Source organism: Channa argus, chromosome 21 (assembly GCF_033026475.1).
Source record: "Channa argus isolate prfri chromosome 21, Channa argus male v1.0, whole genome shotgun sequence".
NCBI lineage: Eukaryota > Metazoa > Chordata > Actinopteri > Anabantiformes > Channidae > Channa > Channa argus.
Window position 1 is genome coordinate 4,394,117 of NC_090217.1, and position 27,553 is coordinate 4,421,669.

At 40.6% G+C, this 27,553-nt stretch overlaps 2 protein-coding genes across 2 annotated transcripts; one reads left to right on the forward strand and one right to left on the reverse strand.

The window, feature by feature from the left end:
- tmem110l (transmembrane protein 110, like) lies at nucleotides 1-9,391 on the forward strand. The gene is made up of 8 exons (XM_067490677.1): nucleotides 1-462; nucleotides 2,451-2,499; nucleotides 2,637-2,732; nucleotides 2,828-2,949; nucleotides 3,761-3,873; nucleotides 4,702-4,785; nucleotides 4,879-5,010; nucleotides 6,879-9,391. Exons 1-8 carry the CDS (start codon nucleotides 273-275, stop codon nucleotides 6,990-6,992), a joined length of 900 nt encoding a protein of 299 aa, XP_067346778.1. The 5' UTR covers nucleotides 1-272; the 3' UTR covers nucleotides 6,993-9,391.
- On the reverse strand, nucleotides 8,961-26,724 carry itih5 (inter-alpha-trypsin inhibitor heavy chain 5). The gene is made up of 15 exons (XM_067490676.1): nucleotides 26,504-26,724; nucleotides 26,384-26,428; nucleotides 25,660-25,823; nucleotides 24,746-24,847; nucleotides 23,599-23,870; nucleotides 23,101-23,270; nucleotides 22,700-22,816; nucleotides 18,788-18,959; nucleotides 18,204-18,513; nucleotides 14,302-14,963; nucleotides 12,877-12,930; nucleotides 11,467-11,583; nucleotides 11,012-11,389; nucleotides 10,079-10,334; nucleotides 8,961-9,747 (listed from the first exon to the last, which is right to left on the reverse strand). The coding sequence occupies exons 1-15, from the start codon at nucleotides 26,618-26,620 to the stop codon at nucleotides 9,744-9,746; spliced, it is 2,940 nt and encodes a 979-aa protein (XP_067346777.1). The 5' UTR covers nucleotides 26,621-26,724; the 3' UTR covers nucleotides 8,961-9,743.
- Between the last annotated feature and the right edge of the window lie 829 nt (nucleotides 26,725-27,553).

The window sequence follows — 27,553 nt, forward strand, 5'->3', positions numbered from 1 at the left end:
GTTGAGCTTCCTGATTCTGCCATTCTGCCTCTTGTCGTAAACATGGACGTGAGTCACCAAATCGATGCTTTTGTTTATCTCTGCATCATGAGACGAGGTGGCATCACCGTCTAGGGACGCTGAAGGAAAACTTTAACTTAAATCCACCCATCAAGTAGTTAAACATCGTTCGCGCTCTGCGTTATCTCGAGCTAAGACCTTCTTCCAGCCCCGCTTAAGGAAAGAAGCGCATCTTTTGTCCCCATCGGCTGAGTTGTTTTTCTCTTGTCAACATGGACATGTACGGATACAGCGGGATCTACTTGGTGAAAAGGTTCTTCGACAGTGTTCCTTTTGAGATTGCTAACATGTCGGAAATCAACAAAGCCAGTCCCCACGGCTGCGATAACGGAGCCCTGACGGACCGGTTCGGCGTCTTGATCCAGGGTCTCCTGGCTGTCGTCGCCTTCAGCACGCTGATGTGTGAGTGTCTGATTTATTGGCACCGAGCAGTGTCCCAGCTGTCTTGTCCTGTTACCGTGTAGAGGACCCTGGAAGCAGAACGTGCACTGTATTGCTTTTAAAAGTCCACGTGGCGTTTTTGTTGACGTTTGTTTGCCCAGAGCTTCGTTAGCATAGCATGCACTAAATCACGTCAAGAGATATGCCAATTTATTATTGCCTTGCTTCCAGACAGGAATACATACCAAAAATGCACGTTTTAAAATAGAACCCGACTAGTAAACATTCTCTCTCCATTTCGGCATATAGTATGTGCTTTAAACATTACACACTAGAAAGCAATTTCATATTTTTTCGACTGTCGTAGCCACAAACATCTTCCACGTCCACACAACAAAGCTCTGCAATGAGCGGTAGCCATCGATATGGAGAATTCCTTTAAGTACATATTTTAATAACTTTACGTGTTAAGGATTTATCTATACACCGAATCTGGCTGTAACTTCCACATAAACCAAAAATAAATATGATATATCCTACCACACCAATGTATATGTCAATAAGTGAAGCAGTATCAACATTTGTGATGTTGATACTGCTGTATATATGAAGTCTGGTTGGCGCTGCTTTTTTATTTTTGCCCATTAATAAGCAGAAGGCCTGCTCCCAGCATACAAGCTACAGTCATCGGTTTACTCAGAGAAATATTCATATGCTGCCAACAAAACACTGGACGCAGCACTAGGAGCGTGTCAATGATGATTTGTTTCAAGATGATGATTTACAGAAGTTGTTGATGGGTTTAAAGAAGATTGAGCGTCACAGTATGTTTTTTTAATTGTACTACAGTCTATGTAGCTTTCTCACAGTAGTGTCTTTTTTTAAGTCCACTGTGTTTTAGTCTGTATTTTAACAGCAAAAGAAGCAGCCGCCTTGTGAAACAGTGTGGACTAACTCAGGCAGAACAATGGCTATTGGCTGCAAAAAAACCCAAAAACTTGTGATTCTGTGGCAGCTGACTTGGAGCATGTTGGACATCTAAACCAGCTTTGGCACTGCAAGCAGCTTTTAGTACCTCTGCAGCAGCTGCAGTGGAAAGGTGCGAGTCAAACAGCAGCAAACTGCCCTGAGGTTTTTAGAATGTATTTGGGTGGAGCAAACCTAGGGACCCCTTAAGGCTTATTTTAATGCACAAACACATATATCCAACTGATACACTGACTAAAGATTTTATGGATTACATTTAATTTATAGTTTTAGTTACATCTCAGTTATTTTCTCTGAATATTTCATGAAAAAATTATTTAGGGCAGTTTGGTTTTTCCTTTTGACTAAATTAAAAACATGCAAAAGTTCTCATCTTCCTGGCCACTGTGCTAGTATGCTACATGGAAATGCATAAACGCTTATTCCATGAGCGTGTTGGCATGTCCTCTCATAATCTATGTTTAAAAATGTCGGTGTGATCGTGGTGATATCATCGAGCAGCCAGGTTCAGAGCAGGCGAATCCTCAGAGCAGTGAAGCAGAATTAGGTCAGGCGTTAAAGCTGAGGGAGATCAATGAACTTCAATGTCCACTGAGTTACTTATTACTAGGGGAATCAACCCCGTGGAAATTTCAGTCTTAGTCAAAGTACACATATCTGTTAATAGTTACACCTCATTATTTATGTGGAGCAGAGCATTAACTGCCCGTCACAGTGGTAGTATGCAGTGCCGGCACCATGCATCCTCCTGCTCATCTGTGTTACGCGTATTCTTCCTCGTAGCTTCCGTACTGTGCCAACACAGATATAGACTTTCAGTTATTTCCTGCAAAGCGTTACATGTTACATCGAGAATGTTAACAAACTGATTGCTGCTGTGTCTGTTTTTATCCAAATTTCATCTGTCCTGCAGCTCTGCAGGATCTGTAATGTGGAGGTGAAACGAAATGCAAGAAAACTGAGGTGGTGTTGTTTTTTAGGGAAGATTTGCATCTGGTAGTGATTTTTTTTTTTTTTTGCAGTGAAGAGGTTCCGTGAGCCAGCTGGGATCAGAAGACCTTGGAGAATCTGGTCAGAAGTCTTTCTTTTCCTACTCATCCTGTCATAAACGGCAACATTTTACACAAATGCACAGAAAATTAAAAGCAGCTAAAAGAAAAATGATGATGATGCTTAAAACTCAGTAATTTATTTAAAATTTCCTTCAGGTTTTTTGACACATCCAAGCAGGCCATTGGTGCTCTTTTCATCCACTTTGCCAATGTCTTCCTGTCCACACTCACCAAAGAGGACCCGTGCTCCCTGTGAGTTATTTATCACCACAAATAAATCCAGATAAGGTGGGATTTGGACACAAAGGAAGGTCTCATTAGTAATGTACATTGCTGTTTTACGGCAGGTATCTGATGAACTTCCTGCTGGACGCCACCCTAGGGATGCTGGTGATTTGGGTGGCTGTCAAGTTGACATCCAAGTTGGTGGAGTGCAAGCAGTGGACGTTGCTCATGTTTGGAGAATATGGTGAGTGAGTTATTGTTATTTATAAAATACATCTGCAGGTATGTTTCTGATGGGATCTTACAGCTTTTGTAAAAAAAAAAAAAATTAAACAAAGATGTAGCTCTGGTCACCACCACTAGAGGACACCAAAGGCCAGCTGGAAGCAGAAACGCAGGAAAGCCAGTATCTCTGGTTTGAGTCGAGTCTTGCAAACTTTCCCAGCGGTTTCTGAGTGATTGACTCCAGGCCACTTATACTGACACTGAATCTCTACTTTGTTTGCCTTCCCCATCAGTAATGGAAGTTTTCAGTAAAACAAGGCTGACCTGTGATCCCTCATCTCTGATGGTCAGTGTGAAGTTACAATAGGATGATTGAAAGGAAAGCTATTGTTTACAGGTAGCCCTCAATATTTAATGTATTCATTAAACTGCACAAGATGGGCTCTTTTAAGCCAGAAACAGAAAATGATGATCACTAGTTTGTGTGTTTGGTTCACTTACTTCTTTCCCCTTCCTGTCTTAATGACAGACTTGTCCTCCTTTGTGTCTGCTGTGGTGAGACACCTGCATAATGGACATTTTGGATAGGTTTAGACTAAGTTAGAAAAAAGACTAATAATATACCATGTGCACGTCTTCAGAAAACATCTCTGTTTCGCTGTCTGTAGCTCCATTTACACAGCCTGTTCAAGGCCAAAGTGTGTGTGTGCGTGTGGTTTTCTGCAGAAACATTGTGCACCTTTAGGAAATAATGTCTGGTTAAAAATAGTCAAACGCCGTTACCTGAAGTTATAAAATTGGAATCAAGTTTTCTTTCTTCTCTCCTCCAGGTGATCCTCCTCAGGCAGCAGCCTGGCTGGGTCAATGTGGCATCTACCTGCTCATTATGGTGCTGGAGAAAGGTGTGGTCAGCCTGGTGCTGCTCATCCCCGGATGGTCCAAAGTAAGAAGAGCAAATATTTGTGCTGCTTTCAGGTCCTATGGAAAAGATTGCACATGTAGTATTACTAATTATTATTAATATAATGTGACCTGTTCATGCAGAGTTACCGAAATAAAAGAACATAGTCCAACAATCTTACAACCAGTTTTGATTCTGTTTGGCTTTGTTATTTCAAGATTTTAGTCAGCATCATTTTAATTCTAATGGAAACATCAGGCAACGCTGATGCATTAGAAGGACAGGTCATTTGCATGACATGGAGGGTTGTATTGGTTTGTTCAAATTAGCCTTCATCCGAGCAACATTTGCTCTTCTAGTGAGTAGCAAGGCAGTTTTTTTGTTTACTTCTAGAGAAAACTGTTTAGTGAAGTTCTTTGTGCCATTTGTTGAACTCACTTCCGTTGTTTAAAGACAGACGAAGGGAGAGGTTCAATAAACTGAGATTGTAAATCTCAGTCAATCTTGATTTACTTTATTTAAATTATTGTCCTTCAATATGTCTGCGCACACTTATCATATTTGCTTTCTTGTCTTGGATAGTTCTTGGACATATACTTTTACTAAAGCAATTATTTTTCTTATATGTAGCAGTGGAGCAATAAATTAGTCATTTATGTGAGCAGATATTTTACAAATACTAGGTGATATGCCAGCAATTCTCCCACTATTAAATTGAACCAGGAGTTTTATACATGATGCTCAAAATCTTTTCATTTAAACCTAGAATAATACTAGTACTATAATACTTGTACTAGCACTGCAGTCATGTTTGCAGGTGCTTAACTTAAACAAAAAATGACATTAAACCGATCGGTTCTTCTTTTGCAGTTGCAGGAGGTGCTGCTGAGCTACATCGCTAATCCCCAGCTGGAGCTAGCGCTGGTCATGCTCATTGTGCCCTTCATAGTTAATGTGAGTTCCACTTTCTGGATCTACAAAGTTTAATTTTGTTTATTGCTGCAGCTCCAATAACCCCAGTGTTGTCTCTCTGGTGCCCCGCTGTAGTCCATCATGTTCTGGGTGGTGGACAGCCTCATGATGAGAAAGTACAAGACGATGAAGAGCCTGGATGACTCCTGTGACAGCTCGGTGAAGAAGGCTGACTCACTGCCATGGGAGAACAACGACGAGTCCCGGGTGAGAATAACTGATGATTAGTAGCAGCTGGTTATTGTTTTTTTTTTTTTTTTTTTTTTTTTTGGTTCAACCAGCTGCTTCGTTCCAGACATAATTTCGAATTAAATTCATTGGATCTCTATTTGGAAAATGATACAAGAGACAGAGGATCATTCAGTAGAACGATATGTGTTCTGTGTTCCAAATAAAGAAAGTACTGATAGGTTTCACTGGAACTGGAATTTAATTGGTATGAAAATGTTTGTCGTTCCACCACATGTCTATGGTGTATCACCCAAATTGATGCAAACAAGAGTGTGACAAATTAAGATCTTTGATGAAATAAAAGGAGCTTTAATGTGTGTGAAGATGGGTGTTGATGGTTGATCCATCCAACATGGTCACACTGGGTGTCAACTGCACCTGTTGTTTTTTGGGGATGAACACACATCATGCAGACTTTCTCTCTCTCTGTCTCTGCACTTTATTTAATGAGGAACAAACCCAAATGAATTCAGTCCAAGAAACATTGAGTCAGCCAGCTCCCCCTGTCCTGGCTTGGTACTGATGAGTTTTGAAATTTGGGTTTTCTTTGGAAGATTTGATTGCTCTTACAAAACTGAAATTTTGCAATTCCTTAAACTTTTTGTTGACATTTGGACACTGTGTGAGCTCAATTTGGTTTCAACAGAATCGAGTCATTACAGATGTTAGAGATTTTTTTCTGTTTTTAAAATGCATATATAGTTTGTTTTTTGCCATTAGGATTTTTTTTCATTGGTTCCTGCAGTGTAAATGCAGGTAGAGAAACTATAGTTCCAAAATGCAAAATGTTCCCGGTTCTCAGGAAAAGTTCCCGTGGAAACTATGGATGTGTTTCTCTTCCTGCTGCTCGCTGGCGTTTTGATAGTCTACAACCCAAGTGGAGCCAAGCACATGCACTTTCACCTCTGATAATTTGCTACATCACATAATCAAAGAAAAATAATGTGCGTTTCGAGGCGAGACGGACAGCGTGAACTGTGAAGTGCAGGGAAAACACTGCACTTATCAACTGCTTGGTAACTGGTGGTGCATTGTGCCGCTGCTCTATCCCTCTGTGTGTGTGTGTGTGTGTGTGTGTGTGTGTTGACCACAGCTTAAATTACTTTATATTCCACAATGCGAACTACAAACTATTTTCACTGCAGTCAGCTCCTGTGTTTTGGGTTGAGGGTTGGTTTATCTGTGCAACAGCCACCTTCTCCGCAGTGTCATTTCCTCTTTTCCCCTCTCGGGAAAGACTGAAGCAGGAATGGCTGTTTGGGTGTATGACCCTATTAGTGAGTGGGAGGAGTTTTTTTTTTTTTTTTTTCCCTGGTTATCTGCCAGGCAGCCATAAGTGAAGCCTTCATTCCCAGAATAATAGTGACATTTAGAAGTTGTTTCCACGCGCTGATGTTATGGAAAGCAGATTTAAGTGGAGACGGATGACTGATAGAGGGGGCATTAACTTGGATGAGATCTTAGTAGGGGGGGTGGTGGTCAGAGCTACAGCCACAATGCTATTGTTGTGCCTGGTGCTATTGCCTGTGGCATCAAGATTATAGGAAAGATGATTAAATTCATGTTTAATATCAGGATCATCCAGGACCCTTGAACTACAGAGGTCTGGTATCTGATGTTTTTTTAGAAACTGGTCTATCCCCTCTAAGGTGTAGTTTCTTTGATTAGAGTAGTTTCTGCTAATACATTTAGACATTTTCCACTGCAAGCTGGGAATGCAGATCTGATACATTTCCCAAGATTTTTGTTGGAGATGCGGTATCCAAACTTTAAACTTGTGGCTGGTGCCCGGCTCCAACTATGTTTATCTGTTTACTGAGTGCTAACAAAATCTCCTCTCCCAGGTCCTGCTGACCGTTGATACAGACACAGATGAGGCATCTGAGGGGGAAGAGGAACCAATCTCCCATGTGCAGTATTCAGGCGGACCCCTGAGACCCAGCTGGGTGGAGGTGTAAAGCCCGGTGACGTGAACTCTTACCCACCCAGCCACTGTCCACTTACACCTCACAAACTCTTAAGAGTAAACATGTACAAAACCAATGAAAATATAAAACTTGCATCTTTATTTCGTCTTCACTAAAGGTTATATAAGCTGTTAATGTGAACACTACAGCCTTAGCTGCCTTTTTCTGCCCTGAAGGTGTGAATAGTTCAGTACATAGACTATGCATGTAGATCATATAGCATTTTGGGAAATACTGTAGAACCTCTTTATCTATTTGCTCCCAAAAAAATGTGTGTGGAGGAAGATTATTAAGGATGCAGTCTCTTCTCCGCACTGGGGACTTTTGGGAAGGATCTTACTCTTCAAAGAGTCATTTATGGTGCATCATATTCCAAAGAGGAGAGTGTGAGTGAAGTAGTTTATATGAAATTTAACTTCAATAAGTAAAATTACATCAAAACCACCTTTTTAATTAGGTGCAATTATAGTTCTTCTGCACGTGCTTTTACTGTCACACATAGGATCGATGATGGTATTTAATTTTATTTTTTTAATCCATGCACACGTTGATTCTTTTGGCTGCTAAATTCTTGACAGACCAAACATGTTGACTATGTGGTTAGATGGAAACATTTTAGTCCAACAGGGGGTTTAAGATATTAAATGTGGGTAGAAAATTGTTTTGTGTCGTGATTGAATAAGGCCGGATCACCCTATGATTTCACAGTGACTTGGATTGCATAATGAACAATTGGATGTTAGGGACACTGGCGTGGGGTGAAAGGATGCGATTAGTATTATTTGAAGTATTTTGAGGAAAAGTTGTTGGTATTATGAGAAAAAAAGAATTGCAGTAATACAGAGCAAAATGTTAGGAGCCAATAGGACACATAGAATAAACGTATATTCATTTACTACCACTCTCTCATTTGTACAGTAAATACATTGATCAGCCACGACTTTCACAACACCCGTTGCTTTTAATACAAAAATCTTATACAGTTTTTATAAAAATATTCTGATCTAAAAAAATGCTGTTGTATTGTTTTGGCTTAACCAACTGTCGGCACATTGTGTGATTAATATCTGCTCCGACTGTACCAACAGTGCCTAGATTGTCTTTTTCAGGTGTTGAGTTTGTGTACTTCTACCACCTCTGCACACGGTGGATCACATTTTGCTGTGTATGCGGTCGCGTGGCCGCAGGTTGCTCATGCTGGCCCTGCTCCTCTATGAAATTATTAGGAAACACAGCATTAATGTTGTGGCTGATCAGTGTATGAAGCGTTGAGGTTAGGAGGAAAGCTAGCCTGCCGTTAAGTAAATGAATTAGTAGTAAATAAGTAGTGTTCTACTTTTGGACAGACCCAAGCTACCTGTTTCCAGTCTTAAATCCAGGGTCCCATTTTTCAGAGGCTGCATTTAAAGAACCAATTGCATCACACCATTGCGACAGGGCTGCCTCATATTGCAGGCTCCTTCAAATGATTCCGAAAAATGCGCATGCACATGACAAGGCTTCAACAGATGGATCCTTCTGAAGATTCTTTGCACACTGGCGTTGAGTAAAGCCAGATGAACACATCAATAAATACTACACAACCAAGGGGCCTTAAAACCTCACATTTTTAAAAACATCTTGGTTACGTGACATTTGTGATGTTAGCTCGCTGCTAGCTCAGCTGCTCGCATCCAGCTGGGAACAGACGTACAGTAAATAGGGAATCATCTAGACTGTCATTTTGGTTTGGCCTTCATGGTCTATGTGGTCTACAAAGACCCAATGGATGTGAAGACGTCATCTTTCCTAAGATGCAGCCTCTGAATTGATTCACAGCTTCTATGCTACGCTAAGCGTTCAGATGTAAGAATGGGTGATGATCTTCTCATCTCTTTGCAAAATGTTTAATTATTCCTTTGAAAGGAAAATCATATGATAAGAGTAATTGTGATAATATTGTTTTTCAAAATATAACAATTTTTCTCAAAATGACTTTATTATAATGAAAAAGACAAGTTTCATTTTATAAAAGTTTTGTTTTTAAATATAAACATTTTATTCTCAGTGCATTGTAACATTTTATTACAGTTGTACTTGAAATCTCCTTTTTGTTCACCTAAAAGTGAACCTAATACTCTGGGATGATGCATTAGTGGTGTATTATCTTTTGCAAGTTATATTTTTGTTCTGTTTATATTTTTAAGCATTTGACTGTACATATTGTAGCCCCATCTGTGAAAATAACATTGGAATGTGATTTTTTTCCCCCACTCATCACCAACCTATCGTTGGTATTTTAGTATGAATTTTATGAACTGATTTTTCCTTTATATATTCTGCAGTGTATTATCAGAATATCCCTTTTGCCATGTTTTATTTTGTATTCCTGTGTATATATATTTTTTTTTTAATAAATCAGATTCTGACATGCAAATGAATTGCACAGCATGTTCATCTGACAGAATGTACCTGTACTATGAATAAAGATAATTGACACATGAACCAGTGCTTGGTGATGAATTCCTGTGGTAGCTGGGGTGAGGCAGTGCGATGACAGACAATCTGAGAGGGACCTGGACAGCGCACACCTGTGTGGGTGGGGCCAGCAGCCCTGTGACCTCCAGCTGATGACAGAGAGGACTCTTAGTGTGTGTGTAGTTGTATGTTAGTGTGCGTCTTGTTATTGTTGCTGTACCTAGGGGTGAGTTAACAGGGCTGATCTTCGTGGTGGTTACCAGGTGTGATTTGTCGACATACATATTAGCTGTTTCAAAAAAAAAAAAAAAAACACTTTCAAATTCATGTAAAAAGTTATTGTTTCTACAGTATGACTGACAATGTAATCAAAATTTGAGTTTAAATGTTTTATTTACAATTATAAAATATTTAAACAAAAATAATAAACACTGACTAATAAAAAAACTATTAAAATTCTATTAGAAATGGTAAAAAAATATATTCAATAGTGAAATGTAAAGCTTTGGCATTTTGAGTCATTTTGGTCTATTGAGATGTGATAATAATAGATAAAAAAAAAAAAAAGAGTTAATCCAAATAATTAAATGCCAAAACTACAGTTTGTAGCTGTCTCTCACACTCTGTTAGTCCCCTGTGGCCCGTCCCCTGTGTCGAACATATGTGACATCAGGTAATCCTCATACTGTCCGTCTATCAGTTTGGCTGCGTTGTTCTTGGCGAACCAGCAGTCTACGCTCTGCGTCCCGCTGTAGATCCGCCGACTTTTCTGAACCACCGACACTGAGCGATCCTTCACCTTCAGGACCATAGAAGGCTTCACATCTCCCTGTGCAGGAAGCTCTGCCAGTCCAACTTCCTCATACAGGAACTGACCTGAAATTGAGGGGTTCAATTTATTTTAGTCTCAGGCTTTGCCTAATAGGAGTCTTTGAAGACCACACAGATTATTATCTGCAGATATCTGACTGTCTAAAGCCATTGTGATCATTAGTTGTCCCAAAAATAAAAAGTGATTCAGAGCATCCTTATAAATTCTGACCATCTGTATTTAATTTGCAAAAATAGAACAAATATACGAACTGCATCAGACACTACAACTGTTCAGCATGTTTCACTGCAAGCTTAACGGGCTGCATGGATTACATAACCATCATACCCACTCATCACCATGGGCCAGAGTCAATGCATAAGGACTGTGTTACCATTTCTTGTTGGTCATACGTCTCATTTCAAAGATGCAAAATTAGCACAAAGACACACAGAATGATCCAAAACAGACAGACAAATGACCCAAAAGAAACACATGACAACAGAAAGAGACACGATTCCAAAAAGTGACCACAAATAGAAAAATAATGAAAAAAGGACTATAAATGATGTGACAGCCTCATTAGTTGTGTGTTTTTCTGGGAGTCTTGGTTTGGGGGCCTTTTACCTGTCTGTGGTCAAAGTTCCACACATTTCCGATCATTGTGACAATTTATCTGCACGAATAAGTCAAACCCAGTCTTAAATCCCCTCATAATTAAATTTCATTTGGTGACACTTACCCAGGAGACCATGGCAGTTGTGGGACAGTCCTTTGCTGTTGCCAATGTAGAACCCCAAGTGATCTTTCTGGTAGGGGGCTGGGTTCTTGTACTGATGCAGCAAGATCACAAAGCTGATGTTCCCACCAACCGACACGGTCACATTCGAATTTCCAACAATGGCCAGTGACAGAGCACCGCTGTCTACCCCAACGGTGGAGTGACACGGCAGGACCATGCGGTCCCGTCCATCCAGGATGACTTTCGTTGGGGTCACTTCAATGTAGGCACGTCTGGGATGATCTACTACAATGATGATGCTGCCAAAGTAGGTACGCTGGTGCTTGTGGCTGCCTGGCGGAGCCGGGGCACCAATGAGCTTACCATTCACTGTCACACCTGAAGAAAAGAAATTACCCTTCAGAACTACGCAAGATCAGGCTTTTAGTGCCATATAAAAATGTTAGGTATCTTACCAGAGTACTTGTGGTCAGAGACCAGGCGAAGGACGTGTCCTGGCTCACCATTAATGTTAAAGCACACGGTCAGTTTACTGAGGGGGAACTCCACCACAAAGTGAGGATCACCGTCCGCTGAAGTTGTCAAAGACAGTGAGGTGGGGGAAGGAACACTGCTTTTAAAAAGATGATGCTTCAAGTCAGATGTGCATTTTTATGTTTTTCTGTTTATGAGTAGCTGTAAACAGTGGCAGGACATCTTGCTGTGGATTCTTTAGACAGTGTAAACTAATGACATATGAGGAGATGATGGGCCGCCGGATGTGAGTAAACTTTTATTTAGATCTTACTGTACAAAACAGTCGCACCTACTGAGTTCACATCTAGTATTTCTGGAAATTTATTGAATGGGGAATGCTTGTATTTTTAGATTTGTTTGTGTCTGGGTAAAGACAATCTCACATTATCCAGCAGATTTCTTTGTGTCAGTAATACAAAAATTAGATAAACTTAACTAAAATACAAAAAATTATTTTTTTCATTAAATACAAAAAAAATAAGCTGGGGTTAGTGGTTGGACAAAAGAAGTGGGGTACCGCTGTATGAATTAGGATTTGATCTCCTTTAGTATTTGAAAACTGATTCAAGACACTATAACTGATTATATTGCATTACAGGGTTGAATTTTTATGTCCACGTCAACAAACTGTGTGTTAATGTGGTTTTTAGTCCTAATCTCTGACATGTATGTGTGAGAAAACCTGCATGAAACAGAAAATAACAAAAAGCAGTTGCTGATTAATTGAGGTCTTTGAATGCCAGTGCTGTCAGATTTCCTATAGAACTTCTATTGCTGTGTATTTGCTAGCTTGGTTCTTGAGACTGTTTATATTTTTCCCCAGAGTTTTCTCAGGCTCGTGAGAACCAGCTTAGATGAATAGAGGAGCTATGAGATGATAGAGCAACACTAATGATAGGGTCATTAGCCCTGACTATCTGCCTCTGATGGGCTCCTTCTCTTTACTGTAAAACATCCACTTCTAAACTTTTTACTCTGTCCCATTGGCCCAGTGTGTGCTCGTGAACACACACTTGCATGTTTAAAGTGCCGTGTAGCACTTGTCTTGGCATTTCAATTAGAGCCCGCGAGTTCTTTCCTCTCTCCACGTAATGTTCAGAGGCATCCTTGAACCCCCTCTGTCTGTGTGATCGCTGCCGTCGGCTGTCTAACGAGCATCCAAATTATAGCCTGCCCACACAGAGTCTAGAGAGAGAGTCCACTTTACACCCCCCTCCTCCTCATCCCTTGCAGGTTTTTTTACTTTGGAGCCATGTAATCACTGCACATATGCTTGCAATACACAGGGTTCAGAGGGTGTCAGGTGCACCAAAGGGTAATCTGTTTTGAAAGAGAGAATGCGGAATCACCTGATGTTTTGGAGATGGTGATGGATTTCTTGACTGGTTTCTTCTCAACGTTACCTTTAGGACAAGGGAGAGAATATTTATCCAGTACAATGGGTCAAAGTTTTGCAGTTGCTTGGCACGTGTTCTAATTCCAAGCCCACAAGAGTCATCATCCTGCTTGTTTTAACAGCTATCCCTGTACTACCCACTGTTGATGACCTGGATCGGGTGTGTTGAGTGAGTTAGAAGCTGGAGGATACCATTTTAAATAGGGGTGGAGTGGAGGAAGACAGAGGCTGTGTCTGAAATCACTACCTACTTACTTTATAGTGTGTTTGCTATTTTGTAGTAGAGTCTGAATGTTGCGTGTATAAATCTATCCACTATATAGTGCACTCAAAGTATATATATAGCATGTACCCGACTCTCTGTTAACAATCCCAACATGACCTCAGTTGTCCAAAATGTCAATTTCCTGCTCACTATTGAGTGAAGTAGTAAGTGTACATGTAATAGGAAGCAGGGAGTGATTATGTTACAGCTTCTGAAGAACTGACCACACTTGATCCAAGTAATCAGCAGTGCATTAGAAAGAAAACAAGATGAACAGATGTTAGAAAACAAGATCAACAGTACTTTCTTGGAAAATCTTCCATATGTGTAATATTACTGGTGAGTGGGTCAAGGTGTGTGTGAAGAGAGAGAAAAGTTTTAGGGTTATATGATCTGCCAAAATTTAGTGTTGCCCATTGCAGGTTTTTTTTTCATGTGGCTCTGAAAGGTTTCCGGACAATTGCTTTTGTTAGCGTGAAATTAAAAGTAAGCTTCCAAAGGTGAACCAGTTAGACAATATACAGAGGAATCATAGAAATTTAAATATACTGCATAAACAATTCAACAATGTTGCCATTGTTTGGTAAAATGTAGCTAAACACATAAGCTGCCTTATTTTCTCCAGTGTATGGCTACAGACAGTTTTCGTTTGTCGTCTGCCGTTCACTTCTGTGTCAAAGAATATAAGAGCTAGCTGCTAGCACCAGCTTCCTTCTGTGGTTGCAACCAGGGATGAATAAAGTTGTATTGAATTGATTTAAAGGAAGGCGTTTATACCAAAAAGAAAAGAAAATAGCACAAATAACTGTGGCCCCGTTTGTGACTTTGGACATTAATTGGGTGAAGTTAAATTAAGTTAATCCATCATTAGTAAGCGTAGTCGTATCTGACCGAGCTGATTCTAACCCCAACACAACAAACAGTACTTGGTGATTAATTTGCTGTATTCTGTCAAACACCGGAATATGTGCAGGGACGGTTCACCACAAACCTTCAACACCAAAACTTTGAAAACCACAATAATTTGATACCCGTTTGAAACTCATTTAAAATGTTCTGTGTTTGTGTCTGCTAACGGACTTTTCAGACACCAACTGAGAGACACAACTTTACCAATCATGTTGCTCAGAGACGCCTGGTTCTTTGGCGTCGCGTCCTCTGTGTCACCCGGCAGCTCATTCACAGCTGAGACGACCTCACCAACTGCAGGAGTGATGGCGGGTGCTGGAGCCATGGTGCCATCAGCCAGGACTTCAGGCTGCTCCACCACCAGGTTGGTGAGGGGGGTGAAAAAGTGGTAGGTGAGTGACAGGTTGGCAGCTTGCTGAGTGTGGTCATCCCTCTCTTTGCTGGTTTGGCTGCGTAGCCGCGACCGCAGTCCCTCCTTGACACTCAAGAAACCCCACACACGTTCTACAAAGTCTTGTGCTATTGAACCCAGAGCGTCTCCTAGTCTCTGGGATCCCTCTGATCCCGGAGCCTTGGCACCGGCTGCCATTGCTGCAGCTGCAGCTGCTTTCACATGTTTCTCAGTCTCTGTTTGTCTGTGTTTCAGGGGCACATCTGTTTCCAAAATGATGCTCTTGTCGTTGTTGCTGGCTGTAACCTGGACATGAAGGGATTCTGCACTTTGGTTAGTGAGTTTGCCTGCAATGACAATCTCAGAGCCGTTGAAGTAGTTAGTGAAAAGATGTTGAGTAACATACTGGACAGAGTCCTCGGTGTAGTTGATCCTTATGTCCGACAGCAGAGGAGTTCCTATTTCATTGTAGAATCTAGAAAGGGACAAGAAGACATGTAGAAGTGCAAAAAGGTAACACAACAAGACAACTATGAATCTACACTTTTTTCAGAGAGAAAGCAATGGGAGTATCAGGGGTCCTACTGTAGAGCCCAATACCAAAAATGTGTTATTGGTTCAACTTTTTTTGCCTTCAGGAATCATGGACAAATTACTTGACCCAGACACCGAGTGTTAATAGTTCTTTGTTTGTTTAAAAGATTCCGTTAAAAGACACATGCTAAGGAAACAGAAATGATCAAAACAAAAAAGAAAAAAAATCCCAAATAGCCATAAAACAACAACAACAAAAAAAACAATACAAATGACCCGAAAGACACTAAAAGATTCGCAAATATGCTTAAGACAACAACTATGGTCCCCAAATCATCCCAGAGAGACACAGAATTATGTAGCAGCTTTATTTGTAGGGGTCCATTTACAAATCTTTACCAGGGGCCCATTGTCTCATATCCTCAAGTCCTCTTGTCTACTTCCAAACAGAACTGTCCCTCGTAGAAAAAGATTAATGAGAGCATTCTCTGCCAAGTCTATGACTAAGGTTTATATAAGTTACACCAACCACAATTTCTTGGTTCCGGTTAGATTAAAAGGTTGTGGTCAACTTGCTTTTGGTAGGAAATATGTTGGTCAAAGTCCACAATTATTGAGGTTAAGCAGCAACGTCTCTGTGCTCTGCCTTTACCCGAGAGAAGAGGGTAATTATTTTCAAGACCACAAGAAGAAAAGGGACGTTTTAAACACGTGACCAACAAAGCTGTTTTCATTGTGTTAATTTAACAGCTCAACTTGCAAAAGTTGGAGCAAATTATTTTACCATAACAACCTCAAAGGATTGTAGAGGAACAAAGATCCTTTTGTGGGTTTCTCTACGGTTAATGCAAATGTAGTTCTTGCAGCTACAGTTGCACAAGCTTCTAGTGCATCATACATTTTGTAGATGTTATTTATTTGATTTAGTGCCTTTGCAACGTTGTTATTTAACATTTCTTCAAATGTCTTGTTTATCCAGAAAAGCTACCTTCCGGCCATAACTGCTTGTCTAACCCCTATAAGCTTCTGTCACCCCACTTCATAGTGTGTGCATACATTTATACAAAAACTATGTGCACAGAATGTGTGTGTGTGTGTGTGTGTGTGTGTGTGTGTGTGTGTGTATAATTCCTCTGTCCTTGTCATGCTGCACTGAACCTCCTCACCCCTTCACTAGTGTGTTTGCTCTTGTAGGATGAAGGCTGTTATCTGCGGAGTCTGTTCACTTCGTGTACATACCGAGACACAGGTTTCACAACACAAACACACATTCCTGCCCAACTGAACAAACATCTTGTGTGTGTGCAGAAGAGAGAAGAGGGTTCTGTATAAAGGACAGGGGAGGAAAAGGTCTGCGAGAGAGACTGGCTGTTGTAGGCTTTGGCTGTCACAAGTTGAAGCTGATTAAAGATGTCTGTTGTCAGCACCATCACATTTACGGTCTTTGTTCCCTTGTAGCTTAATGAAAGATGGAAGTTTGTGTCAGAGGGGAGAAGGGAAGGATTAAGAAAAGCTAATTTGCTTAATAAGAGCTGGATTATTTATGATTGAGAAAGAATCTTCATTTTAAGTAACATTAGGTTAAGTCTTCCTATAAATGAGGTTTCTTTATTTAGTTTTTTAGAGTGGATGGGTGACACAACGTTCCTGCACAGAATATTAAAAGCGGTAACATTTACACTGTTGGTTTTCTATTATGTCACCTGTAGCTCAGTTGGGGCAGGCGCCCTTACTCTAGCTTGTGATCCTCCGGATGCAGCTGCTGCCTGGGAAGGTCTCCAACTCACTTGCCGGTGGGGGGGGTTGGTGGGGGCAACAGTTTGTGCACTCAGGTTTACAGTAGGTGAATATTTGGTGTTTAATGGTGGTGGACTGTTAACACTGTTCAACTAGAGAACCATAAGGACTCTACTTAATGGGCATTTACATTCAATACCACACTACTCGTTGTATGGCATAATCCTGCTTGATTTGACTCACTGCTGGAGCTAGAGAGAAAAAGGAAAAGAATCGTGCACGAACCCTTTGATAATTACAAAGCCTCAGAAAACGGAACCTATCCGAATGTCAGCATGGGGATTTCTAATAAGATACATTTTGCAGTCCAGGCTTTCTCCGACAAACTTTAGAGCAGATTCAGGCTGCATTTAGATAAACTTTATACAAATTGTAGAGCACTTTAAGAACATTATGAAACTAGTTTTAGATCAGTTTCCATCTAGCATAAGGACAATTTTAGTTCACTCAGTATTAAACCACATTTCCGTCTAAGAACAATTTCAGTCAAAGTGAAGCAACTTTTGGGCACATTTTTGACCACAAGGTTACTTTTGTTTTAACAGTACTTAACTTTTATTCCAGTGTAAGATTTTCAATCAGTTTTCTAATATTTCTAGAGCATTGATACAGCTGCAGTGGTTTAAATCTGATATTTTTGCCCCCTGTTGACGTGTTATTAAGAAAATAAGATTTTAGCCAGTTTCATATGTGGTCTTATCTGATGTGACAATGGGTCTGATGCCAGATTGGAATTTGTTTTTTTTTTAATGTTTCACTTCAGTTTGCATCCACAAATTGCGTCTTGCTATCAGTCATTGTTAGCATCTTACAGATGATGTGAATAGAGACCTCAACAACAGAGATGAAGATGATTTGCGAGGTGAGGAAGTTTCAAATATGTATGATCACATACAGCAGAGCAGTTTTGAGGAAACTCTGTGGTTTGATGTTATGTTTTTGCAAACATGTTGAAGTTAAGTTTGCATGTGCATGACAGCTTGGAAACGCATTGGCCTTCCCACTGGGGCTGGATACATGTCACTTAAAACAATCAAAAAATACGTAAAAACTCCTGACCGAACACCAAGGCCTGTAATGTCAATGTAGCTTAAGAACAATTTCAGACAAGCTCCAGATTTAATTAAGATTTAATTTAATTAAGTTTGTTTGTAAAAAAAGAAGTTGTGCTCATCTGTCTTGTCTCATCATCCACCACTAAAGCAAAGGCCTTAAGTCTCAAGATGGTTTCCATGTTGACTTCTGGGGAAATATTACTACGTATTTGCCAAAAATGTAAAGGTTTGGAGAACAAACGTTGGATAATTTAGTTAGTCATTAGGAGGATGGGATAAATATTCACATACATTAGGCTGGATTTAAAGAGCAGAGAATGCACTCTCACCCTTTGAGCATTGCGCTTGCGTCGGCCTCCTCATTAATGCGTCTCATCATCCCACAGTTTTCCAGAGCCATGCGATCCAGCAGCCTGTAATCCACGTCGTTCCCAATCCCAATGGTGAAGATGCAGAACTTCTCCTGCACAGCGGAGCGAGTGTTCCCCAGGATCGCTGTGGACTGGATCTCCCCGACTGTAGGTCGTCCATCCGTCAGGAAAATGATGAGGGAGACGCTGTTCGGGCTGGCATTAGGACCCGAGAGATAATCCCGAAGCAGAGAGGAGCCAGTCTGGATGGCACTGTTGATGTTTGTGCCTGTAGCAGAGGGACAGCATTGTAGTCGACTCACGAAAAAGCACAGTAAATAAGTCAAACAGGATGCTTTTGTAACTTTTAAACCATAACCAGTACAGACACTTTACAGAAATTCTGCATTGTCTTCTACAGATCTTCGGTGAACCACAAACAAAACACTTGCAATGACCCCATGTTGCAGAAGCTCCAGTTTTAAATCTACAGCATCCAACAGACATTTATCGAAATGCAGGAAGCCTGAAGAAGATGAACCATGAGGACAATAGAGTCTCACCTCCAGTGGGCATCAGCATGAATATAAACTTCTTGGCGTCTCTGACATTGAGAGGTGTGACTGGAACGAGAATATTCGGCTGCCAAACTTTGATCTTATTGGAGAAGCTGACGAAGTTAAAGTGATCGCTGGGGCGCAGATCCCTCAGAATGGTGAACAGGGCATCTTTAGTCTGAGGGGGAAAGACATGATCCGTTTCATGCAGATTCAAATGTATTTAAAATTACCAATGAGTTTTGTTGTGTACTGCTGTGAGAGTGGATATTGGCATTTTAAAAAATGCTTCAGTAAATTTTTCGCTAGTAGATGAAATTAACACCTATTCAAATGTTGTAGACTTTGGTGGCCGTGGCTTTTGTTAATGAACGCCAAAACCCAAAATCAGAGGAGTGGCTTTAAACATTTAGCTTCTCATTTCCACTTCAGGCTGAGCACTTCGTTTTAAAAATGGCTTAATACCATAAGCAAGTTTGTTCTTCAACAGCTGTAGAGTTAGATCCAATTTTCTTTTATCACAGATTGTGGCATCATTTTATCCATTTGTTTTGTGAAGCAGGGAGTCTTTCACTTAGTTAAACCTCCAACTGAAGATGCTTTGTCATTTATGCCTACACAGTTACATTCAATACAATAGATTCAACATGTATTGTCATATCATTGATGCCACAGGTATACTTTGGCGTTATTAGTGGATGCTCCAGGAGTGCTACCATTTGACACCGCTAGAACGACTTTAGCAGCATTGATCAATGACGCAAAAAGGTACTGTATACTGCTGAATGTACAGGGGCCCTTGGACTAGAACCTCTAAAGTGACTGGTGTGTGGATGTGTGGTGTTTAAAAGAGCTCACACAGGATGAGCACAGAGAGATGAAAAACCTACTCAAAAATGCCCACACAAATGAACTAAATCACACACCAATGTCCAAAAACTGACAATCAAAAGAGACACAAAAGTCTGAAAATAGACATAAAATGACTAAAAACAAGTCCAAAACAAAAAAATAAAAAAAACTGACCTAATGTGACTAAAAATATGCACAAATGAACAAAGACACAAAATGTCCAAAAGATAAAATCAAATGACAAAAACGCACAAAACAAAACAAAAAATGTAAAAGACACAAATATGATCACAAAGAAAGGGTGGGGTGGTGGTGTCCACTTGCTCATAATCTGTCCACAACATTGTCTAAGGTGGTCTCTCTGTAGTGCAGCGGAGCTGTTTCAGTGGTCGGAAACCAAACGCATGTCATCAATCAAACACGCAGCCTCCAGACAAGCTGTAGTGTTTTCCTCACTCCACCCCTTGAATCAAGCTCTGGAGGGTGGAGTCAGTAAGGTTGAAAACTGGCATCAAAATCATTGTAAACCAACAGAAGTAGAAGAACAGAATCCAGAACTGTTTTCTTTTTTTAACAAAATCTGTTTTTGTTTTTGCTTGACTTTGGTTGAGCATCTTTCAGTGGAACCGGTGGGTTTTGAATGGCTTACATATGCCAGCATTTCTAGTTTTTTCCCCACAGTGCAAAGCTAACAGAAAGATGTCACAACGTTAACAATTAGGTGGAAAAACAGCTGTTTCCTCCAGTTAGGAGTTAGTATGGAAAGCCTGCATCAGTTTGAATGTCATGTTTGTGGCTACGAGCTGATGATGTTGGGACCATAACCTCTAATAGAAACTGATAGTAAAGTTTAACATGAACACTGAGTTTTGAATTTCCACATGGGCAGATTTGCAGCCTAGAGTGTGGGTGTGATACATAGTTTGGTGGTGAGGTGTTTATAGATGTCTATACAGCAAGAGTCAGGACCACAGATTGACCTACACTGAAACCCTCTATTGTGAAGCCACATCAAAACCCACTTGTTGTTCTGTTCATGTGTTCCGCTGGGGGCTGATGATGGGTAGGGGGGAAGGATCAAGGGGTCGAGGGTGCTGTTGTCTACAAAGTTCCATTACCCCATAGATACTGACCTTCCTCCCTCACAACATGGCCTTGTACTGTATGTTTCCACTTTTTTTTCTTACTGAAATCATTTATTTATTTTAGTTTTCAGTTTTACTGTTTCTGTGCTCTTCGCTCATGGCAGCTGCAGAGATCAGCTTGGAGTCTAGCCGAGGGGGATTATCGTGCTATTGCAAATGGAAGAGAAGGGTCTGATATTGATATTCCAGTGTGAGACTGGGAGGGGAAGTGGGGCGTCAGGGTTTTTATCCAATGCAGCGTTTGGATGTGGCTCAAAAAGGTGGCCAGAAAGAGTAACTCAGGGCAAATAAAAGTTATTTCTTACTTTATCTTCTATGATGCAAATTATTAATGTGAAAATACACTAGGTTTATTAGCATCTGCTCTCCTTAATACTTCTTATATAGACCCAAATTCTAATAAAAAAAATCCAAATGAAAGCACTCTGCGCTAATCTATTTGCAAATGCTAGAAATTTGACGGTAATATCAATCCCATTCAAATGCCAAAGGGACATTCACATGAGAGACTAAATCCATCGCATCTTAGTCGTCGCATTAAATCTGGATTTAAAAAAAAAAAAAAACTAATTTCATGATTTTATCAGAAGTTGAAAGCTCTTAAGAAAAACAAAAACAAAAAAACTAGTCACATCACATAACAATTAACACCCCTATACCTATTTAGCTGCATGATCAATTATTTAAATCACATTTTACTTAAGATTCAACACCTAAAGACGTCATTTGTACCTTCTCTCTCATGGCTTGGTGAACTGTTTTTTGAAATCGTGCCACACAGCACAGAGGCAGGTGTACTGTTACGTTCACTACTGTTGTGTTTTTGTGAATGGTACAAATGACGTACTCCCTCATACTGTATATAACAGAAGAAGAACAGTCTCCTGTGAATTTATATTCATTCAGTTATCACAAGGCCTCTGACACTTGAGATTTAATACAAAAACCCAAGAAGTTAACTTTCTACAAGTAATACTGATTTAAAAATATTTTTTGGTATTTGGCCTTTACTACAAATGGAGATACCGAGGAACCATGGGTTGAAAGAGGGAGGATGTGACGTAGAACAAAAGTCCCCATTTTGCATCAGAGTGCCTTCTGGGAATGTTCCTCTTAACCAAATCATAGTCAGAGGTCTTCAGCAGTCACGTCTTCAATCTCAAATGTAAGAGCTTCCCACAAAGAGCTCAAACGACTTTCATCCAAGTCAAATAAAGTTCATAAGTGGAGCCCAATGGTTACAGCTAGCTGGAGACCCTTGATGCACATCTTACCGTCTCTCGCCGTCTTCCCATATTTCCTGTCTGCTTCTCCGAAACTCAGTGTTAATAAAGGCGAAAAGCTAAAAGCAACTACAAGTGATTATATGTTGCATATTTCGTTTTACACTTAAGTTACTGAAAACCGACAGCCAACAACTAGGCATACATTTTTAAACCTACAGTACCGTACTCAGGATTTATACAACTCCATTAAAATATGCAAAACTTTCTCCTTTGTAGTGCACAGACACTTAATTTAGTACACATGTAGGTATTTGAACAAAAAGTAGTAACATTGCTGCAGCTTTCACTTAATAAAGGGTTACACTAAGTGAGTTGCTTTAGAGGAAGAATAGCCAGAAGCATCTGCCTTAGCTCAAACCCAACATGTAAAGAAACACTAAATTACTGCAATTGGTAAAGGTTTGTCTCTGAGTGCTTAACTTTTCATTTTAGGCATTTATCCAGGAGACTTTGCAACTTTGAAAAATGAAAGCTCTCTGCCCAGTGGCTAAGAGGAATGACTTTGTACCTAGATTTAGAAAACATCATTTATTTCACAAAGAAAATGTTCTTGAAGTTTTGGGAAAGTCCCAGGAGAGGAATAATAAAATGAGAGATGCTGGTAGTAGATGTATGACTGATGTGTGTTGCTTTACCTGTCTGATCTTAGTCCCCAGCATGGAGGCACTGGTGTCAATCACGAAAACCACGTTCTTGGGCACAACCGGCAGGTCTTTGGGAGCGAAGTAGTGGACAAAATGGCCGTTTAAAACCTGGGAAAGAAGCAGGCAGCGAGAACAGTCACAGAAGTGGCTTGTGATCAGCAAAACGTAGTGATATTCTGAAGACAGACGGACAGGTTTGGCAGCGATGTGAAGCTGGTGGCAGGAAGCCAGAGAAATTAATGACTAAAAGGTGGTGGATGGGAATCGTGTGTGTGCGTGCGTGCGTACATCCAAAATATTAGGGTCTTTTACAGGATGTTTTCATCAAACCCATTACTCATCTGTGTTCAATATGCCTGTTAAAGCCTAGTGAGGACATGACACGCTCTCACCTGAATGTCTCCTATCCCCATGTCTCTCTGGACATCATAGCGGATCACAAAGTCTCCCAGAATGCCGTTGGTGGCGATCTTGGCCTGTTGGACGATGTTGGGACTAAAGGTGATCTTGCACACATTTTTGTCGTTATTTACGACGGTGGTGACGGGAGGCTCGGTCTTGGCTGGAGCACAAAGACAGGAAGTGCGTTTGTGTTTGAACTGGCCCGAGAACAAAAGCTTGAAATGAAAGTTAAGTGGCTGTGACCTAAAAGCAGATGTAAACTGTTGACGTGGGAAGTCTGGAAATTAAATCAATGTTTATTTTATGAGCTTAGTAAAGACAAATTCCAACATGACCTTGTTCTTTAAGTTTTTTGTTTTTTTTTTATGTATTTAATGCCTTGGCCTTTTAAAGCCCTTTGTTGTTTTATCAGTTGCTGAAGAATGTGCATTATGATCAACACTAAAGGCAACAACAATAAGGAAATATTTCATGTCTGCTGTGTAAACCTGGTATCTTTGGCCCAGTCGCAGCAATGCTAGCGCCGTTGCTCCTGCCGTTACGAAGCGGCAGCACCTCGAGGTCCGTGATCAGGGAGTGGTCGACAATGGTGACGTTCAGGTTGAGGCGGCTGACCAGCTGCAGAGGGCGCAGGCTGGTCACATGCTCGTAGCGTCCCAGCCGGCGCTGGAGAAGCTCCTCATAGGTGAGCAGGAAGATGGCCCGGTTCCTACCCGGTATTTTAACTGCCATTCTGAATATCTCCACCTCGGATTCAGACCTGCAAAGGAGAGAGAAGGAAACTGTGGGAGCCACTGGTCACTTGCAGTTGAATGGAACTCTCCAGCACTTTGAGGAAAGTTCTCCAGAGTAAGATGAGAAGATTAACACCACCCTCGTTTGTCTCATAAATGCAAAGGTCTTAAGTGACTGTGAGGTGTTAGGAAACTGACCGAGATCTAGGATGGCACAGTTATTTTTGTAGAGGTGTTGATTTAACAGCAGTCCTAAGCTTTACAGGTGCTGCTACCTTTGGAAATGATGTGCATTCACAAAATACTGAACTTGTTAAAACCAGTACAGTTTTATTTGGGACCTACAGTAGTTAGGTTAATGTGTCTTTTATTTAAACTTTCATTGTTCCTGAAAGTTTTGATTTGCAGATTTGATTTGAGTTTCCCTGAATGTTTGCTTTTATTTGTTTCAGTAAAATTGTTCCCAATGTCCATTGTATGTTACAACTGTTCCAAGATTAAATTCAATACAAGGAGTGAAACAGAAGTTGAAAAAAAATGTATGACAGAGAAACAATTAGAGCATTTAAGGAAAAGGTGGGGAGTATGTGGAGTACTGAACCAAGCAGTCTAAGTGCTGATATCATATTACAAATATGGAAGGACTCCTTCTGTCTAACGTCACATCTTCCACTTCTTCCCCCTCATTCATCCTCTGCTGTGTTTACGGTGAAGTCAGTGAATCACGAAATCTCATTAAGTGAAATGTCACTTGTCACATAGCAGCTGAAAACATGATGTCACTTCTTCCATGTGTTACAGATTTTTATCATTTTCGTGTCAGGAGCAACGATCTCACAACCTGTCAGGCTCACACACACACACGCACACACACACACACACACACACGGGTTTCTCTTACCTCGTGCCATCTGACTCTTTGTCCTTGGGTTTGCCATTCCCCTGTTTGACCCTCTTTTCCTTCGGCTTGATCTCACTCTGGTAGACGCGCCCTCCGATGATCCTGATTCATGAGGTCAAAGGTCAAGGATTAGAGCAGCCAGGACCACCTATTGTCACAGTTGTACTGGGTTTTCTCTTAGAAGATCTTGTCATTCCCCATGAACTGTGGTTACTGTGTGTGTGTGTACAGCAGTATAACAGTACTAATCACCTTTTCTTGTCTCTAAAATCTCCACAGCAACAAAACACCATAAATCTTTCTAGCCACTAAATCCTGTTGTGAGTTGCTTTTGTAAAATACTTTTCAAAACATCCAAATCTGCTTGGATTGACCAAAACTGGAGCAAAGACTAACGTGGATGGTGTCGATGTTTTATTCCTGGAGTGGCAGAAGATTTTCTGCAGATGAAATGAATTTTTCACTCGACCTCTGCTTCGCTTTGCAAGACAGGCTTTTATTAACTAAAACCTGTCAACCGTTAGTCACAAATATCCACAAGTTGTAGAACAACTGACCAGAGGGGCCGTAGAGCAGTGGTCCCCAACCTGTGGTGAAGTGACACATCTCAAAATTCAGATTTTTCTTAGTTTTGTATTTTCTTTTGAAATACTGGTAGTTTTTAGTTTTGTTTGCCTCGAAATGCACAAACAGGGCTGATAATGCACTTTCACTTTAAGTCGAAAGTCCACATGCTTCTTGTTGTATTTAGAATATTTTCTTTCTATATAAAAGCCAATTTCTCCAAGAACATGTTAAGTTTCCAGCCCACTTCAGTGCTTTTATAATACCACCTTTAACTCTGCCATCGTACTGTGATTTTAGGTGTATAATGTGTTTTCGTTCGCAGCTCAGATGACCCGCGTGGCTCTTACATGGTGAAGTTGGAGACGTAAGCGTCCGTCGGGATTTGAAACTGGAAGACGCCCTCTGTCGCAGCAGAGTGGCGGTTGAGCATGGCGCAGTACACCGCGGTGAAGGCATAGCGGGAGATGATGGTGGTCTTGATGGAGAGTTCCTGGATATGAGGTTTGCTTTCCTGCAATGAAAACATTAAACAACATTAATGCATAAATACCAGCATCTAAGTATAACCAGCGCCGCTGATGCTAAATTTGGCACGATATTACGCGTCCTTATAGTGCGCATTTCTAAATCCCCATTTTTGGTTTCGTACTCTGGCGTAGTTGGCTCATCCCAGGATGGCTAGACTTCTCCCTAGTTACAATAACCAAACAGTGAAAGGTATTTATTCCCATGAGCTATGACCCAGCATATTACAGCTCCTCTGGCACATCTCCGCGCTTGGCGCATCTCTGCGCGTCACGCCCAAGTTTAAGAAAACCCCACTTCTAAATAACTAGGTCATGCATTTTGGCTCAGTATTATGTTTACAATAAATCATAAACCAAAAGCAAAACTCAAAGAAAACAAAATTTCAGCCCGTTTATTAACTTCCCGATTTTATCTTTGCGTTGCATTGAGAGTTTAAAACAAAGTAGCAGACTTTCTATCCTAAGTTTTGCATTTTACCCCAACATTTAAGAACCAAACACTAAAATGATCAGCATGATATGGCTGCAGTAAATGTCACTTTACCTTGGTGAGGATAGTTTTCACTTGCCGTGGGACCCTGCGCGGCGCCTGTGGACACAAATGATCAGAGAAAGAAATCCCAACACCATAATGTGCAACACTTAAGCCTTCTGAATATCTTACAATATCTAGATCAAAATCTGCCCAATCTGGATCAATGTCATCTTCAAAAACCGATTCCTCCACTTGTCCCAGTGCCCTCGGGCTGGCACAGAAAAGTAAAATCATCAGCAGCAGCATCTTGTGGTCCTGCTCCGTTAAAGCTCAACATGAAGTGGACATTATTTCCAGCTCGCAGTCCTTCTCTCCAGATCAGTGACACTGCGTGGGGGAGAAATATACGCCCACCCGCTGGGGGGGAGAGAGATGCAGTGTTTAAAACGCTACTATTGAATGATGCTTTTAAGGAGCGTCGGGAAATTAATTGTTTACATTTCTAACAAAGCTCCGGAAAATAGGAAGGGGGAGAGTAGTCTGCTGCCACTATAATCTATTTGATTATTTCCAATGTCAGGAGGCAAAGTGGGGTGAAAATATTCTGCTGTATTCATCCACATTTTACCGTTTGACACACAAAAAAGTTAACATCACCACATGAACCTGCCAGGTTTTTTTAATATAATATTACATTTGTAACTATAATCCACTAATTTCATTAAGGTTGAAATATTGAAGCATTTGTAGTTATGTCTCCAGCACAGAATGCAAAACTGATGCAATGAAGGGAGTTTCCTAAACTCAGTAACCAAATTGGTCTACTAGCAACATGCCCAGGAGCCCCAGAGGTCAGGGTCCCCAAGGGTTATAACTTCTAAAGTTGCTGTTATTTATAGGTTATAGTTACTGTTATATATAGTTGGTGTTTTTGTATTATTTTTTTAAATTGTTGAATTATGAAAAGAACAACTGTCCCAAAAATGCTCAAAATGACCAAAAACAGTCATAAATAAAGGTCAAAAACGTGATCAGAAAAATAGACCCAAATTGTCCCAAAATACACATCAAATGATAAAAACACACAAAATGACAAGAACAAATGTAAAATTCTAAAAAAAAAAACTAAAAAAAGACTAACAAAAAAAAAGGGTGGGGCACCCTTGTCCTGGGACTGGGGGGAAGGGGAGGGAATTATTTTCTTATCTCTTCCTGAGTGAAGGCATCTGCATGAATTCT